This window comes from Chionomys nivalis, chromosome 17 (genome assembly GCF_950005125.1).
Source record: "Chionomys nivalis chromosome 17, mChiNiv1.1, whole genome shotgun sequence".
Lineage (NCBI taxonomy): Eukaryota > Metazoa > Chordata > Mammalia > Rodentia > Cricetidae > Chionomys > Chionomys nivalis.
Genome location: NC_080102.1, coordinates 11,450,570 through 11,470,341, shown reverse-complemented (window position 1 = coordinate 11,470,341; position 19,772 = coordinate 11,450,570). Strand labels below are relative to the sequence as shown.

The following is a 19,772-nucleotide window of genomic DNA, read 5'->3' as shown; positions in this document are numbered from 1 at the left end:
AATTTTGGGACTTCCTTCTCATTTCTGGAGGTTACAATCTCACTGCAGTGTTCCTGACTTTCATTTCTTAAAATCCATATGTTTCTTTCTTCCATGATGTTCCCCAAGTCTGAGGTGCAAAATTTGTATTGTAGATGTATCCCTTTGGATGGACACACTATGATCCCTGAATTTTAACAAGTTGTGAGTCTTTTTTTTATGATCTCTGTCTGTTGAAAAGAGAAGTTCCTTTAATGACATTTCTCTGGTAGTATGAGAATAAATATTTACAATGCAGTTAAAATTAGGCTGCTTTCATAAAGTGGCCATAGTAGGTTCTTATTTAAGATACATAACTCACTAGGTCTCATTAGTCAGCTTTTCAGTAGCAGGTGTTTTTCCATTCCTGTTGAGTGGAACTTAAATCTAATTACATGCAATATGTATAAAGGTGTAATAGTTATATTCATATCCTGGCAGTGCAGAAACATTTTAATTAAAAAATTATTAGTGATGACACTGAGATTTCATTTATACATATATTCACCATAGAATTATATCAATATGATTTCAAACCATGTAAAATATTTATGACAATATTGCTTATAAAAGATATATCTGGAGAACAAACATCCACCTAGTGTATAAGAAAAATATAAGGAATATTCATAAAATGGATTTCTGCAAAACAGTGATCAATATTTCTATTCTGTTGTCATAAAAGAAATATACTATTAAGTCAAAGTATGCAGAAGCAACATAATTTTATGTTTCTGTCCATATAAATCTTTTAAATATGAAAATCTTTTATTTGATAGAAGTCAAAATGATGGTTGTCTCTTTGGAGGAGCAATAAATAATGAAAGATGAAACCAGAATTCAGAATTATAAGCAATGTTTTATTCCCTAATCTGAAATATGTCAACTCAGCAATTTGTATACACACGCACACACACACACTATATATATATATATATATATATGAGAAAAAAATTGTACATGTTTGTTTATACCTATTTTAACCAGTCCTTGCCCAGATTTAAGTAGTATATTTACTTTAGTTATATGTTTGAGTTTATTTAAAGTTTCAACTTGGAATAATTTATCTAGTTAATGCTCACTAATAATTAAAATTGACAGATATTGGCAGGATAGTCACTTGTTGGTTCTTCATTGCACAACCCTGGAATAATCACATAGAAACTCTATTAATTTAATTACCACTTGGACAATTAACACTAGCTTCTTATTGGCTAACTCTTACATATTAATTTAACCCATTATCTGTGTATTGCCACATGGCTTTGGCTTATCAGCTAAAGTTCAGTCATCTGTCTCTGGCAGGGCTACATGGCTTCTCCCTGACTCCACCCTTCTTTTTCCCAGAATTCAGTTTAGTTTTTTCCTGCCTACATCTATTCTTTTGCCCTGTCAGGCCAAGCCATATTTCTTTATTTTCTTTAATTTTTTTGTTCTTCTTTTATTACTTTATAAATACTACCAATCAAAATTTTCACTTCCTCCCCTCCTCCCACTTCTCTCCTGCTCCCCCACTCACCCTTCCCCCCCTCCAGTACTAAGAGAGACCAGGGTACCCTGCCCTTTGGTAAGTCCAAGGCCCTCCCCCCTCTATCCAGGCTTAGGAAGGTGTGCATCCAAATAGACTAGGATCCCAAAAAGCCAGTACACGCAGTAGAGACAAATCCTAGTGCCATTATCATTGGCTTCTCAGTCTGCCCGACAGATTTCTTTATTAATTAAGCAATCTTTTTCAAAGTATAAAAGGGAAAATTCCACATCAGATAGAGTATTGGTTCTATAAGAACAATCAAAAATGTATGATATCATGGCCCAGGAAAATTTGTGGGTAAAAATACAGATTTCAGATGTTATAACAGAGATACACTTAATGTAATTTAATTTCTATAGTTGAAGGCAGAAGAGAAACAAGCTGAAATGTTAATTGGAAGAGAAGGAAAAAATAGAAGAAAAGAACCATGAGATCCATCTCAAGTAATAAAGGAAGTGGGTCACAAAAGAAGCAATGGATACAAAGTCTTGAGTCTGAGAATGATTCTTCAGCCAACAAGTATTTTAATTGAGTTCAAATAGTGCTTAATTTCTAATTTTTCTTATATACCTTTTTATTCCTCAAGCACAACATTGAAATTTCAAGGACACTGATCTACACACACGTTATAACCATAGCATGATCTGTGTATTTTTATATTTCTGTTAAGGATCTCTTTCTGGTACTAGTGCCACACAATACCCTTAAACACAAATTCTTATAATTCTCATTCTTAAAGTATGACAATTTTAGTATAAAGGTATTGTTAATAGGCATTATAAAATGTAATACACATATACTTCCATTATTAAATATATACTTTTATATACTTGTACTTTGATGGCTAATTTATAATTGGAAAGACATGTCTATGCATGAGTATACAGAAAAAAATGAACTTGATAACATGATTTCTAATTTCCCTAAAAACCTTATTATGCTAATTATTACATGTCTAAGAATTCTGTTTTGCCTTTTAGGTTAACGGGATTCCACCTACCACCCCCAGTGACAAGTACCAAATCTGTGTTCTCACTACGATTGACCAGTGACTTTGCTGTTAGTGCTCATGGATTTAAAGTATATTATGAGGGTAAGTGATGGTAATAGAAGAGATACCAATTTCCAGTTTAATTAACTAAAACCAGAATTCTCCAGGTATGGTGATGGAAGACTAATTACCATAAGGATCATGAAGACTGGCTGAGCTCTTCTAAATTTCTCAAAACTTATGAAGAGATTGCTTTTTTAAAGGAAAGACTTTTTTTTTTTTTTTTTAAGCCGGGCGGTGGTCGTGCATGCCTTTAATCCCAGCACGAGCGAGGCAGAGGCAGGCGGATCTCTGTGAGTTCGAGGCCAGCCTGGTCTACAAGAGCTAGTTCCAGGACAGGAACCAAAAGCTACGGAGAAACCCTGTCTCGAAAAATCCAAAAAAAAAAAAAAAAAAAAAAAAAGGAAAGATTTTTTTTTTTTTTAATTTTATGTATAAGTATGTGCCTGAATGAACCTGAATGAACGTATGTGTACCATGGATATGCAGTACCAGTGGTGGCCAAAAGAGGGTATCAGAATTGCTAGTCCCAAGGAACTGATTTCTTACCAATCACTAATGTACTATAACTGGTTAGTGGACTTTACTTTTTCACATCCAGGATATACCTTAACATAAGAACACCTTTCCTCTATTTCTTAACTCTGCTAAGAATTAAGTCAATATAATGTTTTAAAGAACTACATTTTAGAGTAAAATACCATGTAGTCAAAGAGTAATAAGCTGCTATAGAGAAATCCCTTCTCTGCTGAGGGTGCTGAAATATATAGAAGTACTTTGTTTTTAAATGAATGAAATGTCTAATGATAAAAAGTATTCTATCCTAAATATTTCTCTTAGAAATCATGGACATAGATTTATTTCAATAATCAGAAAGTATATTTACATTAAATAGGGAAAACTGCACCCTTAACTGACGTGGTATTCTATCAGATTTAAATGTTTCTTTCTAGGACTATGTTTTTATAATTTAGCCTATTATATCTAACACTACAACTGAGATATGTACGAATAATTAATTTTATATTATTTGTTCACAAAATGCAGTACTATGTGGGATCCCCAGGCATTTTCTCCTAACCTATATACTATTGATGTATAAAAGCGTGTCTACAGTACATACTGGAAAGCAATCACAAAAAAGAATCCACTAATCCAACAACACAAATTTAAACATTTTTACATCTGAGAAAGTTGCAAAATAAATATTATATGATTTAGTTTTTTGTTTCTTTCTATAAAATATACATTTATCTGTAAAATAAAATTTATTAAAAAATAAAATAGGATATGCATCATAAATAACATCCTAGGTAGAAGTTTAGGAGACAGTTTTCTGCTTCATACACTTCTAAACACCTCTCTTTCAAGGGGAAATGAATTCAGGGACTTAATTTCTTCATTGTAATCATTTCTACAAAGTATTTTTCAATAGCTAAATATTTTCATTAGTCTTAGCAAGTTAATACATACATATTCATTATCACAATGACAAAAGTTTAAGTAATTTTGACAAACTTAAGAGGTTAGGAACCCTAATATTTTCCAAGTGATTTTAAAGACAAACCTTATGTTCTTACATTTATTAAGCATAGTTATTTTTTGTTAGTTTGCACTTCAAACAAGTACAATTGATATTGCAGAATATAAGAGGAGGTGAATTTTGATGTTTCCTTTGTCTGTCAAGTTTTATAAATTCATTTTCAAAAATATTTCAATAGTTTTCAATGCTATTATAAATAGAAACCAATCTCGATTTCTTAGTCTGTCAGTGTTAAGTTTCTGTCATCTTTTTTTTCCTTCGGGAAGAATTCACAAAGAATTTTCATGTGCAACTTTGAAATGTTCTAATTGTAAATACCTGGCACAGTTAATCAGGTAGCAGTGAAGAATTGGCGACCACGCTTTGCTATCTCTGCCTTGTATCATGTTTCTAGAACGGCAATGACAACTTTCCATCATTTTTCTAGTATAATATGACACAAATTGCAGTATTGTAGCTCTGTCGGTGGGAAGTCTTAATGATTTCAGTTGTGTTTTAGGTTATTTGTTCATGGTCTTGTTAAGTGAAGTAAAAATATGAGTTGAGTTCTCATCAGAAAGAACTAGCAGATCTCAATTTGTAGGCTAAATCTGGTTATTATTCTGGGCTATAGTCCTTCAAGCTTGTGGACCTGAGATATGTGCTTCCTATAAGTTGGACGCCCCCTATGCCTGTTGTTGGAGGCCCTTGCTCATTTCCTGTCCACACAGGCTCCTGAAATAACCACACAAAAACTATATTAATTAAATCACTGCTTGGTCAATCACTGAAGTATATTGCTAGCTAGCTCTTACATCTAGAATTAACCAACTTCCATTATTTTATATTTTACCACGAGGCTCATGGCCTACTGGCTAGGCTCTAGCTACCAGCTCGTGTCTTTCCCCTCTGGCAGCTACATGGCATCTCTTTGATTTCGCCTTCTTTCTCCCAGTACTCAGTATAGTTTTTCCTGCCTACATCTACTCTGCTCTATCACCAGGCCAAGGCAGTTTTTTTATTCATTATCCAATAAAAGCAATACACATACAGAAGGACCTCCCACAACACAAACCTACTAGAGATATGTCTTCTTTCACTATGACTCATTTGTCTCATTATGAGCCATTGGCTCACTGAATCATTCTGACAGTGGTACTGAACATTTCTAGTTAAATCTGAATACCTCTGCAGAAACAGAACCAAAGGTTGTGATAATCCTCTCCAAATCCAAGGTTCCTCCACCACAAATAAAACTGAACTATCAAACAGTTCTAATTAATTTCTCCAGTGTAAAATAAGTGGCTAGAAATATAAATCCAACTGTGATTTTTACCAAAAGTTGCAGGGATTTTCTTCTTATTTTTTACTTTGTTCTTTGGGGACCCATCACCCAACTTTCACATAAATACTTGGAAAATTATTCTTACATATGAATATCCAGCTTTAGCTTGCCTAATTTTTAACCTGCTTTCCTAACTTGATTCATTCCATTTCTGGACTTTTTACTTCCTCTATTCTATATATCTTTTTTTTTTTTTTTTTTTGCTTATTCTCCTAGCTGGCTGAGTGGCTGATCCTGGAAGTCCTCCTCTCCTTACCCTTTCCTTGCTCCTCTCTCTTTTCTCTTTCTAATTATTCTCTCTGCATGCCAGCCCTGCCTATTTCTCTCCTGCTTAGCTATTTGCCATTTAGCTCTTTATTAGACCTATCAGGTATTTTAGACAGGTAAAGTAACACAGCTTTACAGAGTTAAACAAATGCAACAGAAAAGAATGCAGCATATCTTTGCGTAATTAAATATTCCACAGAAGGTAACACATCTTAAAATAATATTCTACAGACAGAAATTTTGTATTGTTATCAACTTTAATATGATACTGTAGACCATTTAAGTAAAACATTAGAGGGGGAAGACCTTGTTTCTTTAATAACATAGACTTTAGGAAGCTCTTTGCCATGCTATAAAAAGAATTTCCTGTTACATTTCTCTTAATCAAACCGTGAAAAATAAAATATATTCACATTATTTTGTCTTCAATATCCAGGTTTTTGTTTCTTTAGTTTACCTTATTATTATATAACAGACAAGGAGAAAACGACCAAGGGACAACATATACACAGTCTGTTATAGAAGAGACTGACCTTGAACTAAGATAGTGAGACTTAGCTATAGAAAACCCTAATCGAACTTGTCCCAAGAACCTAATGAAGATAATTTCTCTAGGCTGCTGCTCAAAATGGGGGGAATTCAGTAATCTTACTGCAGGATGTGGCAATCATTAAAAATATTACATGTTCATTTTTTTCTATCACAGAAATACAGAGTCAATGTGTTAGATAATCATTAATAGATAATCTTTCAAATTTATAAATAAAACAAGTATAATAAGTAGAAAACAAAACCTTCTAAGATATTTATTTATTTAGAACAATTCTCAAAAATTGTTTAATAAACAGAAACATTTCTATTCCTAGCTGGGTGGTGGTGGCACATGCTTTTAATACCAACACTTGGGAGGCAGAGGCAGGTGGATGGCTGTAAGTCCAAGGCTGGCTTGGTCTACAGAGTGAGTTTCAGGCCAGCCTAGAAAACATACAGGATCCTTGTCTTGAAAGGTCAAAAAAATCAATAAATAAATAACAAGAAAGAAAGAAAAATAGCTAGATGATATATATATATAGAGATAGATAGATACATAGATACATAGATAGATACATAGATAGATACATAGATAGATACATAGATAGATACATAGATAGATACATAGATAGATACATAGATACATAGATACATAGATGATAGAAGAAATTGAAATTCTAAGTGCCCAGCCTATTTGTATAACTGTGATAATTATGACTGTGATTTTGTGGTATCTTTCTCTTTATTGTTGGTAGGTCGATATTGAACAAGCTCTGTAGTGTGTAGTACATCCATTTCACTTCAGAGAGATGTATTTCTTTATATTAAGTTCCATCTCTTTATATTTCTATGATAATTATTGTAGCTTTTAGATTATGGTAATATTAAAATGTAAGATGATTGATGTTAATTTCCTATACAATTTCTACAGAATATTTTTCAAGAGGAATAAATATAAAAACTAAATGAAAGAACAAATACCGAAGAACCTTATCAAAACATAGTAGGGGAAACTTTTCCAACTTCAAAAGATAAATGGGAAAGATGTCCTCCAGGAAAATATTGAGAGTCAACTAAATGAAATCTGAAAGTTGATTAATGCAGTATTTTAAACAGTCATTCCTTTCCTCCTGTTTTAAAAACAGAGTTTTCCTATATAAATAGACTAGATTAATCTCAAAATCCTTTTGTTTTTACATATTAGATACTGGGATAATAAGTTTTGCAACCAAGTAGGATTAAAATGTCATTATTATATTAAAAAGAGAAAAAAGCAGTAGGCCATTTTCATTCCATATAATATATGTATATACATATGTATGTATGTATAAAACAACTGTTTCTGATATGAAATTTGACTATCACCTGAATTATAAATTTCATAAAAATCTAAATAGAGAAAAAATGTATGTAGCAAAGGTGGCCATACATAAGAATTATCATTGATAATTTTGTTATCTATAAAATTAGTTCACGGATAGGAGAATACCACAACTATTTCTTTAAGTTGTGACAATGGTGGAAAGTAAATATGACACAACATCAAGCCAAAGAATTAAGACTAAGTGTTCAGATGATAGATTTTACAAGTGGAATACTTCAAATATGCTTAATTAAAGTAAGCAATGAATTTATATATTTATTTTTTCAGGTTATATGAATATGAGAAAAATATATAATATAGAAAAATATTTATATTAGGTAGTATTAAAACTTTCACAATGTAAATATGAATTCTAAGCCCATCATTTTTTTGGACTGTAAATGATTATTTCTATAAATTTAATGCAGTCTATCTGTGTCTAATTTAAAATATTCCATATTATCAATTTAAAGATTTCACATGAAATATAGACTCCATTTCAATTATCTTTATATCTCTTTAACTATAGCCCTATCTTATTGCATTTATCCTCTTGAACCAAACTTATATTTTATTTAGAGTGGAAAATATGCTAACAATATTAGTAACTCAAGATTTCATTTTCCACTAAACAATGTCTGCGTTTTCACCAAGAGCTGTTTACAGAACAAGGAGAGACATTTCTCACACAAGTCAGTTTTTGTCATGGTTGTACATTTAAAGCTTGTATTGAATTGCATCACTGTGCTCAGTCATGAGAAATGATATTATCGAGGCACCCAATGCTAATAAAATACTGGTAAATAAAATTTACCACAGTTTATGATTAGGTGCATCTTTTATGTATTATGAATTTGTTCCTAATAAAGCTCACTCATTGTTTTCCACAAAGGAATGCCATGATAGCTCTTGATAGGCTAAACATGATCAAATGAATATCCAAAGTCTGCCTTATCTTCAGCTCTAGTTCCAACCTTCTCGTTTCCCGGTTTAAATGACTCTGAAAAGTTATCTGTAGAACTGATTGACTCTTCCTTTTAATTCTTACCTTCCTCACTTTGCTCTAATATTTAGTTGAATTTGTTATTTTCAAGGTAATATAGCAATTTACCAAATCTGAAGAACAACTCCCCATTTTATGTTCCCTTATTTTCATCTGTTGAGCAGCTTGGGTCTTGACCTGAGGGCTCACTGCAGGTCAAAAGCAAGGGATCTGAGAGACTGAGCAAAAAAGCCTCTGCAAATATAATCCAAGATAAATATTTCTTCCTTACAAGAAGCTTATCTCAAGCATTTCTCCTTAGCGGTGGAAAGCTGACTGACATAAATATGAATAACAATTTACCAAATTTAAGAAGAAATTCTTAAACCATCGTACCAGACTTCAGAATTTAATATATCCGAGGTTGGAGAGATATGTCAACAGTTAAGAGTGCTTGATTCTCTCCCAGAGGACACAACTGCTTATAACTTCTGCTTCATAAGATCTGATGCCTTCTTCGACCCTTACTGACACCTACATAAGCATTGCATGCACTAACACAGACCCGTAAAATACACATACATAAAAATAAATTCCTAGAAAAGAATTTAATGCATACTAGTTTTATCTCTCCCTAAAATAGGGCTAGGGAGAAACCTGGTGCTTGAGAAATTTCCAGGAGTCCACAAGGATATCCCTAGCTAAGACTCTTAGCAGTAGTGTAGAGGAAGTCCAAACAGGCCTTCTCCTGTAATCAGATTGGTGAATGTCACAACTATATCATAGAGCCTTCATCCAGCAACTGATGGACAAGATGCAGAGATCCACAACCAAGCACCAGGTGGAGCTCTGGGAATCCATTTGAAAAGAGGAAAAGGGAATATATGAGCAAGGGAAGAGAAGATCATGATGGAGAAATCTACAGAGACAGCTGCATCAAGCTCATGGAAACTCATGAAATTTAAATTGAGAAGTGTGAAGTAATGTGGGATTCCTCTCTGTATGCTGTGAATATGTTTCATTGCCATTGGTTAATAAAAAGCTGCTTTTGCCTATGGCAGGGCAGACTATAGGAAGTAAGGAAATCCAAACAGAGGTAGAGGAGGAAAGAAGGCAGCATCAGGGAGATGCCATGCAGCTGCTGAAGGAGAAAAATGACAGCATCTTCCTGGTAAGCCACAGCATTGTGACAATACACACAAAAATAGAGAAGGGTTAATATAAGATATAACAGCTAGGTAGGAGTATGCCTGAACCTTTGCCCAAACAGTGTTGTAATTCATAAAGTTAATATATAATATAGTAAATATTCTGTGTCATTATTTGGGTCTGGGCAGCTGGGTAATCAATGTGCACTCTCTGTTTACAGTGGATTCTCCATGGGACTGAACTAGTCCCTCCATGTGTGGGAGAAAGTGGTGTAGCTTGGACTTTCTATGAGGCACCTGGCAATAGGATATATTTGTAGTGCATGAGCTAGCTTATTGGAGCCCATCCCCTATGGTGGGATGCAATGCTCAGCCTTAATGCAGGGGGAAGGGCTTGGTCCTACCCCATCTTAATGTTCCAGACTTTTTGATTTCCTATGGAACCCCTTACTCATTGCAAGGAGTTGGTGGAGTTTGTGCTGGGGAGAAGATGGAAGGGGCGGAGGTGAACTGTGGAATGAATGTAAAATGAAATTAAAAGAAATTAAAAATAAAAAATCTTCTTTCTGTGTTCCCAAGGATGCTCTATTTTGCATTTATTTTTCCCTAAATTATATTGACTCCTTAGTTACCTCCAATAGTTGTTACTTATAAATTCTAAAAATTAAATGAATAATGTTCATCATTATTTATGATAAATACCTATATTTATCTTCCAGATGAGCAATCTGTTCCAGTATCTGAGAGAACTGGTGTGTTAGTTTTCCTTATGGGATGCTTGTGGGATACTTGCCTTATGGGAGAAAAAAATATTTTTTTGGTGCACAGTTTCAGATACTTTTGTATGTGGACATTTAGCTTCCTTTCTTTTGATCTGTGGTAGACAACCAGTCAAGGATATTTTCTGTAGCACAACGTCTCGCAGCATGGCAGTCAGGGAACAGAAAGTCTTCATCTCCTAATTTTTTACAACATCCCAACCATTCTAAAGGCTGGAAATGAAGCCTTCAACACAGGCTTCTACAAACCTTTCAAAATACCAACCATAATAACCATAAACACGTTCATAACGTCTATCATTTAGCTATAAACAGGAATAAACCCATTTGAATGACTTATTCGAGAATCTGATTAAGGGAGAATTTTGACTAAGATATTCCACTTAGCTGAGTGCTCCGAAGTCTCTGAAGGTTGTCCATTTTTTTAGGCTGTTCATTTTTGATTCTCTGTGTTAACTAACATTTATTGCAAGAAGTTTATCTGATGAGGGCTAAGAGTTTTAATAATACATTGGTTTAGCAGTATGTAATTGGTAGTTGTTTTATTGCTATGTTCATTTTGCAGATTTATAGTAACAGTTTTTTTTTCTTAAGGCTCATGACCCAGTTAAGTATCAAATTCTTAGATATTTTAGCTGTGTCAGGTATGGGTTGATATTTTGAAGTGGGTCTTAATCCATTCAAGACGTTGGTTACTCACATGACATTGGTGACTATATTACACTACTACATTCTGCATGTAAGTCACAATTACAGGCCACAAAGTTCATAGATATGTAATATTCATGATTATTTTTCTCTGTCAGCAGAGTGCACAGTATATTTAGCAGGGGTAAGTCTTTTATGTGAGCACCAGCATGATTTCTCTTTCACAAAGGACTCAGCAAGATGTAATACATTTTTGATGCTGTTGGTAAGACTTGGTCAAATATAATAGGTAGCTGAGGCATTGTCTCCTCCATTATATGGGAACTCTATTTACATTCCTTTCATGCATGAACATATTTTAGGAAGTTTCTAGAGTAGACAACAGCAGGTTTCCAAGTGACTTTTCATGAGGTCTTTAGTGTTAGTTGCCCTTCCTTATATTCTCTCTTCTGCTTTGTCCTCCCATTCCCCCCCTCTTTAATCCTATTATAGTTTGTCCTTTAATCTCTTATAAGACTATATTATACCACTCTTAGGAAATCCTCATGCACCTACTAGATGGTCCTTTAGCAGCTATCTAACCTCTGTGATTATTCTAAGTAAAATACGTATCTAAAGCTTAAAAGCTAATATCCATTTATAAGAGAAAATAATGCAATGTTTGTGTTTCAGGGACCAAATTACCTTACTCTAGATGACTGTTTCTAGCTTTAGCCATTTGCCTTTAAATTTCATAATTCTATTTTTATTAATACGTTAATCACATATCTTGGGAAAAATACTCTTATTTTGGATATTAGTTTGGAGTCCATAATAAAATGAAATCACAAAAAATAAGCAAACAATTGGAGAGAGGGACTGGAGAAATGGGCCAGCAGTTATGAACTCAAGTAGAAGATACAGGTTTGCTTTGCAGCACCCACATGGTAACTGAAAACTGTCTGTAGCTACAATTCTATGGGAACAGACATAGGCTTATAGCTTCTGTGGGTTCCTGCATGAACCCAGTTCACATAAACTTACACAAGCACACAGAAGAACACATGAATTAAGTAAACAGATACTGCATATGGGAGATACTAAAAGGGAACATCAGAGGTGGTCATTGTTTCAGGATAAGAAATGTCATATATTCTTGCTTAATATCATTTTTACAGAACATTTTATTAACTTAAAAGTTCATAGTTCTAATAGTAAACCTTACATTGAATCCAGTTTTCTTAAGCTAATAATGCTTTCCAAAACATATTTTAAACATCTACCATGAGGCTTGTTACTAGATAATCCTTACTATCCGTTTTAGAATGCATATAATTTGCAATTAGAAACAAGGTAAGCCACTAAGAAAGGATCATTTTATAAGTATAATTTATAATCTCATCTTCAATGCAAAGCAATACTGTTAAATACATATTAGTTTTTGAAACCTTTTTATTCTTGTAACAGAATCAAGAAATTTCATATAGCAGTGTTCTGTAGAAGGCTCAGATTATCAAACGAATGATTTATGGCCTTGATCATTCCAGGAGCATTTGTACTCTCAGTGGACACAGAGCATCAAGTGCTTGGGGCTTATTTATGTTAAACAAAGAATGTTAAATGGCAGATTCTTTTCTTTTTCCCTTCCTTTTTTATTGTCTGTTCTTGTCTTTTCCAGCTAGCAAGTAAGCTGGTAAATATTTACCGCCCAAGGTAGTCAGTGACAGACTCAAGCTGTTTGTTCCAAATGACTCACTCTCTTTATCCTGCATTTCTTTTTCTTAAACATTAGTTTTAATCAGACTTTTCCTCACTTAAATATTTAAAAGAACCACCTGAGAGTATCACTGCACTGAAAACATATTTTAAAAACCAGAAATAAAACTCAGGATCCAACTTACACTATTCCTTTTGTGACATACACGATGAGTAACTGACCCACTTTTTAATTTTTTATTTTTAATTTTAAGGTTCAGTTCATCAACTATATTATTCTAGAAGAGTACCTTCAAGCCACATTTTAGTTTTATTTAAAGTAAATGTCTGTTTCTAACTTCTACTATTTTTCTTCCTATAACATGACTAAATTTGGTGGTAATTTCTTTCCATATCTAGATACAAAAATGGTTGCTGTTTCCCACACATCACCTTGTTGTGAGAGGCAACTGTTTGTTGCTGCCTGCTCAGGCCCGAAATAACCATACAGAAACTGTACTACTTAAATAACTGCTTGGCTTATTAGCTCTAGCTTCTTATTGGCAAGATCTTACATCTTAATTTAACCATTTCCATTATTTTATATTTTACTATGAGGCTTGTGGCCTACTGGTAAGATTCCAGCTGGCTGCCTGAGTCTTTCTTCTCTGGCGGCTCCATGGCATCTATCTAACTCTGCCTCCCCCCCCCACCACCAGCATTCAGTTTAGTTTTCCTGACTAGCTCTACTCTACCCCATCACTGACCAAGATAGATTCTTTATTCATTAACCAATAAAAGCAACATATATACAAAAGGACTTCCCACACCATTTTCCATTTCCTGTGTAAACAAAAGGGAAGGTTTTAACTTCAACATAGTAAAATTACATATAACAAAATAGGTGCAAAGCAAGAATTATTATATTTATACCTATTTTACTTTTTATTATAACTAAGGAAAACTATAATTATAACTATTTTTCACCTCTATTCAAGACCCTAGAAGGATATATTACCTAAGTGAACAGGAAGTCCATTGTAAGCAATTTCCAAAACTCTAGCATTGACAGAGAAACTCTCTGCATGGACAGTCAAACAAACTTCTGTCTCATGAAACATCCATTTTTTAGCCTATAGGCTCATAGTATCTAGCAAACTTTCCCATGAAGCACTAAATTTCAAAGACAATTCCACCTATATTGGCAGTTTGTCAGTCAATTTCTTTTGTATCCTGCAGAGTGTCTGGCAGACTCTTTCATGAAACAGGAACCACAATGGACTGTCTCACCCTTAAGCAAGTTCCACAGTCTTTTCTCTTTGGGTCCTGCATGTCCAGTTCACACAAAATACCATCAAGCAGTCCAGGAAAAAAAATAGTTTCTTACCCAAATGGCTAACAAACTCCATAAGGAGCCTCTTTGATGCCCATCATCCTCTTGAAGTAGCTTAGTGCTGCCATGAGCAGATGTGTCTCATTAAGGTCAGTCAAAATAAATACATAAATAAAAAGGCTGCTAAAGTTTGCTTTTCTTGTGTGTCTAGAATTCATTTCCAAGCTTTCTCAGATTTTACGTGGATGTAGTCAGCTATGTTGGTGTGTCAATCTGTTGTGTGAGGCTGCTTGATTGTTCCCAGCTGGTAGCCCTGAAATAACCATATAGAAACTGTATTAATTAAATCATTGATTGGCCTATTAGCTCTAGCTTTTTATTGGCTAGCTTTTACATCTTAATTTAACCCATTTCCATCATTTTATATTTTACCACAAGGCTCGTGGCCTACTGGCAATGTTTCAGCTTGTGGCTCATGGTCTTTCTCCTCTGGCAGCTCCATGGAGTCTCTCTGATTCAGCATTCTATTTCCAAGTATTAAGTCCAGTTTTCCTACCTAGCTTTAAGCTACCCATCACAGGCCAAGACAGATACTTTATTCATTAATCTATGAAAGCAACACATATACAGAAGACTTCCCACACCATTAACTTCTTATCATTAAGAAATTCTTTAATTTATAGAAACTGATTTTTATAAATAGCAAAATAGTTGATTTCTGTAAATAACAAAATATCAAGTAATCCACATATAGTTTCTAGTAAGTATATTATAAACAGGCTAACCTAGTTAGGTGATGGTGGCTCATGCCTTTAATCCCAGCACTTGGGAAGTAGAGTGCGTCAGATCTCTGTATTTAAGTCCAGAGCCTGGTCTACAACATGTGTTTAAGGATAGCCAGGGCTCTGCAGAGAATCTGTCCCAAAAATCAAACAAGCAAGCAAACAAATAAAAACAAAAGTCTAATATTGTTGTATCACCTTCAACCAACAGATGCCATTGTTTACTATGGCTTTCTGTAGCATGATTAATAAAAGACCAGTGACAGAAGTTACAGTTGAAACTCAATGTCAGAAAAGCAAAATAGCCAGCCACTGGCTTTTACTTATACCTCAGTCCGAAATGGCAACCTGCCTCCAATAATCTCAGAATATGACTGTTTGTGTGTGTGGCTATTAGGATTAAAGGAGTATGTCACCCCTTCCTGGTCTGTAAGGCTCATCAGTGGGGCATTTTTACTCTCTGAATTTCAGGCAAGCTTTATTTATTAAAATACAAATGAAATATCACTACAGTTTATATTAACCCTTGATCTGGAGAAATGATAATAGCATTGGTGGTAATAAGAGAATTTTCTAAATTATTTCTGAATGAAATTTTATTTTAAACATTATCATGATATACCATAAATGTCTTACCTCCTTTCATAATCAGGAGAAACAGGATTTATGTTATATTCATCGCTAATATTCTCATGAGTACTGAACACTAAGATACTATAGTCATGAATGTAATAGTATTTGATACATTCAAACTTCTAAAGGAAATTTTAATTTCTATTGGTATTTCCATTGATATTCCTGAAATCTACATGCCATTTTATTTTTTTAAGCAGATAATGAGTAGTCCTAAAGACTTTTCTATTATTATACATATATATTCTACTGTGTTTACTCACTCTGGTAAATATTATAGTAGGTTAATGATCAGAGATTTACATAATTAAACTGTCTGTAAAATTTATTTTATTCTGTTTAGGTTACATTGTTTTGAGATTCCATCACACCTCAATCAAAAAAGCTGTCATTTAAAACTTGAAACAACAGCAGCAATATTGGAAAACACAAATACATGCTAGTGAAGATATGGGGAAGGAGGAACACTACTGACCAAAAAATAATGTGTAGCCTGTGTTGTGGAAGGAGAGCACCATCTCCTGGAAGCTCTGCTCTGATGTCATTATGATTTCAGGGACACTTGAGTGTTCACACACACACACAAATGTACAGACTAACATGCACACAGAAACACTCATACAGTTAGACTTTAAAAATGCGAAAAATACATGTGTAATATGACCCCCTGTTTTGCTCTTGGGTATGCATCCTAAGGTCTCCAAGTAAGCATGAAACAGAGGCATGAACATCAGTCGTGCAGGGCTGAACTATTCAAATTAAGTCAAAAAGCAAAACCAGCCTAGATGCCCATCAACAATAGGATGGAAAAATAAACATGGACTATGTACATAATGGAATTTTCAGCTATATAGATGAAGAAGTTTTATCTTTTATTGGAAAATTTATGAAATAGGAGATCATCACCAAAAGCAAAATATGTCAGATTGGGAAAAATTACCTGAGGCTTTCTTGGATATTGCAATCCTAAATTGTATAGAGAAATGTAAAGCTACTACAAAACTACACACATCTATACACATACAAATCTATATGTATAAATACCACACACACATGTATATATACATATATATATATGTATTTTTCAGCCATAAAGCAAAATAAATCTGTTACATATACTGAGTAGTAATAAAAAATCATAATTTTAAGTAAAAAAATCATATGCAGAACAATAGGTGCTACATGATTGATATCATATGCAGACTCTATGATCCTATGTAAGTATGTGTGTGTGTGTTGTGTGTGTTTGCAATGAAAGTAAACAGGCAACAATGCTAAGAAAAGGAGATCTTTAGTAAAATAAATGTAGTAAAGAGAAGGAAAGATAATTATTATGACCAGAAAGCAGAAGAAAAAAGTTATTTTGGCAGAACAGGGTACTCATAAGAGGAATCAGATGGATAAAGGACAGGGAGGGGGGATAATGAGTAGTGCCAAGTATGATCACTCAAATATATAAACATGATATAATGATCTCTGACACTTTACATGCTAATGTAAGAACTAATAAATTACATACATTAGTTACCAAAGAAATGAAAAGTTGTCTTCAATTTAGACACATGAAACAGCAGTTATAGGTCTCACTTTTGTGTGGAGTGGAGGCTTCTTCAGTTAACAGTGTACGGAAAGGTCTAAATGCATATTTAAGCTTTTAATGAAATGAAATCACTTCTCCATGGCTCGTTTTAATGATAATGTGTATTTTATTGAAACAATGGATAACTGATGAATAGGAAGTTCTGGTAATAGTCTTTACATATGATTTGAGGCTAGATCCAGTGTGTAGACATTGTATGTTATCTTTATAATACCTTTTTCCAATTTGTACTAATTTTGGAATTTTGAGACTTGCCATAAACTATGAAGATTTTTGAATGTTTATCAGGAGCTTTTATAATTGTTATTTAAGTATAGATTTTGTTATTTTTCATAAAATTAATATTTAAAAGATTTCCAAATTTTTTTGTTTAACCAGTATTTCTTCATTAATCACTCAAAACCTTGAAAAATGCTTCAAAAACCGAAATAGTAAAAATTATCTTTTAATTGTTATATTTTAGTATAGATAATAATGCAGTTGAGATTTAGAAAAGATATCTTTATTTCTATTAATTTTGTATCAATTACCAGTTATGTTTAAATTGAGTGCATATTTTTAAACACAGAGGATTGAAGTCAAAGAGAAACTTCATTAAAATAGAGAAGCAATAGAAAATGCCAAAAGCACTAATAAATCATACAATCCATTGTGTAGGAAAATTGATTAGAAATATTAAGGGACAAAATTCCAGTTATACGGGCTTGGAATTCCAATTATAAGAGCTTGTTGAATAAAAGCACATGGTGCCAAGCCTCATAAGCGTCATTCTGTATCTGGGACTCACATGGTAGAAGAAAATATCTGACTCACTCAAGTTATCCTTTGATCTTTTCATACTAAAAACATAAGAAATTTTAAAAATATAATTGTTAGGTTATAGATCCCATGTCTAACACTCTCAATTAAATAATAATTAGCATATGACTCTATAATTTTAACTATATCAAAAAGGAGTGGAAAGAAAAAGTCCAAATATAAATTGATACATGATATATTGTCCTAACATTATTCAACACTATCTATATTGTATAAAAACCCCAATATTCATCAACCTATGCTGTACGTAGCGATAATGTATATTTATGTAATGGAATGTTATTTAGAAATCAAGACTGGTGCCCTATAAGTCTTATAACCCTTAAAATTGAACACAAATTTACAAACTATATCTTTAATGCATAGAAATTTTCTAAGGTAAAATTGAAGAAAAATCACAATTGAAAATTATAATGACTTTTAGAACTTATAGATGCCTACAATAGGTTGCAAAAAAAATTATCCTTAATTTATGGAGACAGATGTAACTTTAAATTAACTTGTTTATTTATTTTACACCGTGACTCTGACCTCCCCTCCCTATTCTCCATTTACTCCCTTCCTCTTCCTCCCCTCTGTCTCTTCCAATATATCCTTCCTCCATAATCACTCAGAAAGGGACAGACTTCCTCTGTATGCTAGCAAAGCATGACCTATCAAGCTGCCATAAAACCAAGCACCTTCCCCTGTATTCAGACTGGACAAGACAATCCAGTTGCGGAATAGGTGCCCACGAGACAATTAAAGCACCAGCAGCAATATATGCTCCCATTGCCAGAAATCCCACATATAGACCAAGCTACACAACAGTCACACCTATGCAGAGGGCCTCGTTGCTTCCACATGTGTTCCTTTGTTGTTGATTCAGACTCTCTGAGTTCCCATGAGTCAGAAGACTGATTTCTGTGGGGTGTGCTGCAATGTTCCTGAACTGTACTTTATAAAACATGATAGTTTAAAAAAACAAATCTTTTAGAAGGAAGCACTTCTTAATTACTTTATCTTGAAAAACTACCAACTGTTAGTAAATAGTAGCTGAGATTCCTGGAAGTGGATATTTTAGTTACTGTTTATGTGCATATAAATTTAGAAAAGTGTTCTTCTTGCATAATATAATTTAATACACTGGTATTAGTCATGTAACCATCTTATGATGAAATATTGAACACATGGCCTGTATTACATATCTATGTTAAATAAACCCCAATTAATTACTGCTCCTTAAAAATTCAAGAAGACAATAATTTCATCTGAGTCATAATTGAAGTATTACAATAGAGATGCTGGCACCAATTTAATCACAGACTAATTTTTTGAGTCATGTGATACTTGATTATTTTCACATCAATGAACTTTAGTTAGTCTGGAAGAATCCAATATAAATTAATTTTTTTTGTAAGGCCTGTATGTTGCAAGAGAGATCACAGTAAGTGTGTGAACTGTTTTTTTCAGCTATCGTACCTTGACAAGTTAAATGGTTTCTTTACTTACGTGTTGACACCTGACACATATTGAAAAGAAAGAGCAACCTACTATTAAATGTAACTCTTATACTTTAATCACGTTCATTGTGCTAAAACATGAATGAATCATTAGACATTCCTTAAATACAAAATGGACTCTAAAATGTGTCTTTCCATTAAATACTGAGGAACTTTCTAGTAAATTATCACTGAACATTCAGCTTCAGTAATTGTTCCTTTAAAATTTAAAATAAGGTGTTTATTTTAAACCCAATGCAGTCAC

General features: G+C 33.4%; 1 protein-coding gene across 1 annotated transcript in view; it reads left to right on the top strand.

Annotated features, from left to right (window-relative positions):
• Positions 1–19,772, top strand: part of Csmd3 (CUB and Sushi multiple domains 3) — a 916,841-nt gene that overhangs the window by 130,473 nt on the left and 766,596 nt on the right. Inside the window, exon 3 of the mRNA XM_057791849.1 lies at positions 2,530–2,642. Within this exon, the coding sequence (XP_057647832.1) occupies positions 2,530–2,642 (113 nt within the window). The remainder of the gene's footprint in view (positions 1–2,529; positions 2,643–19,772) is intronic.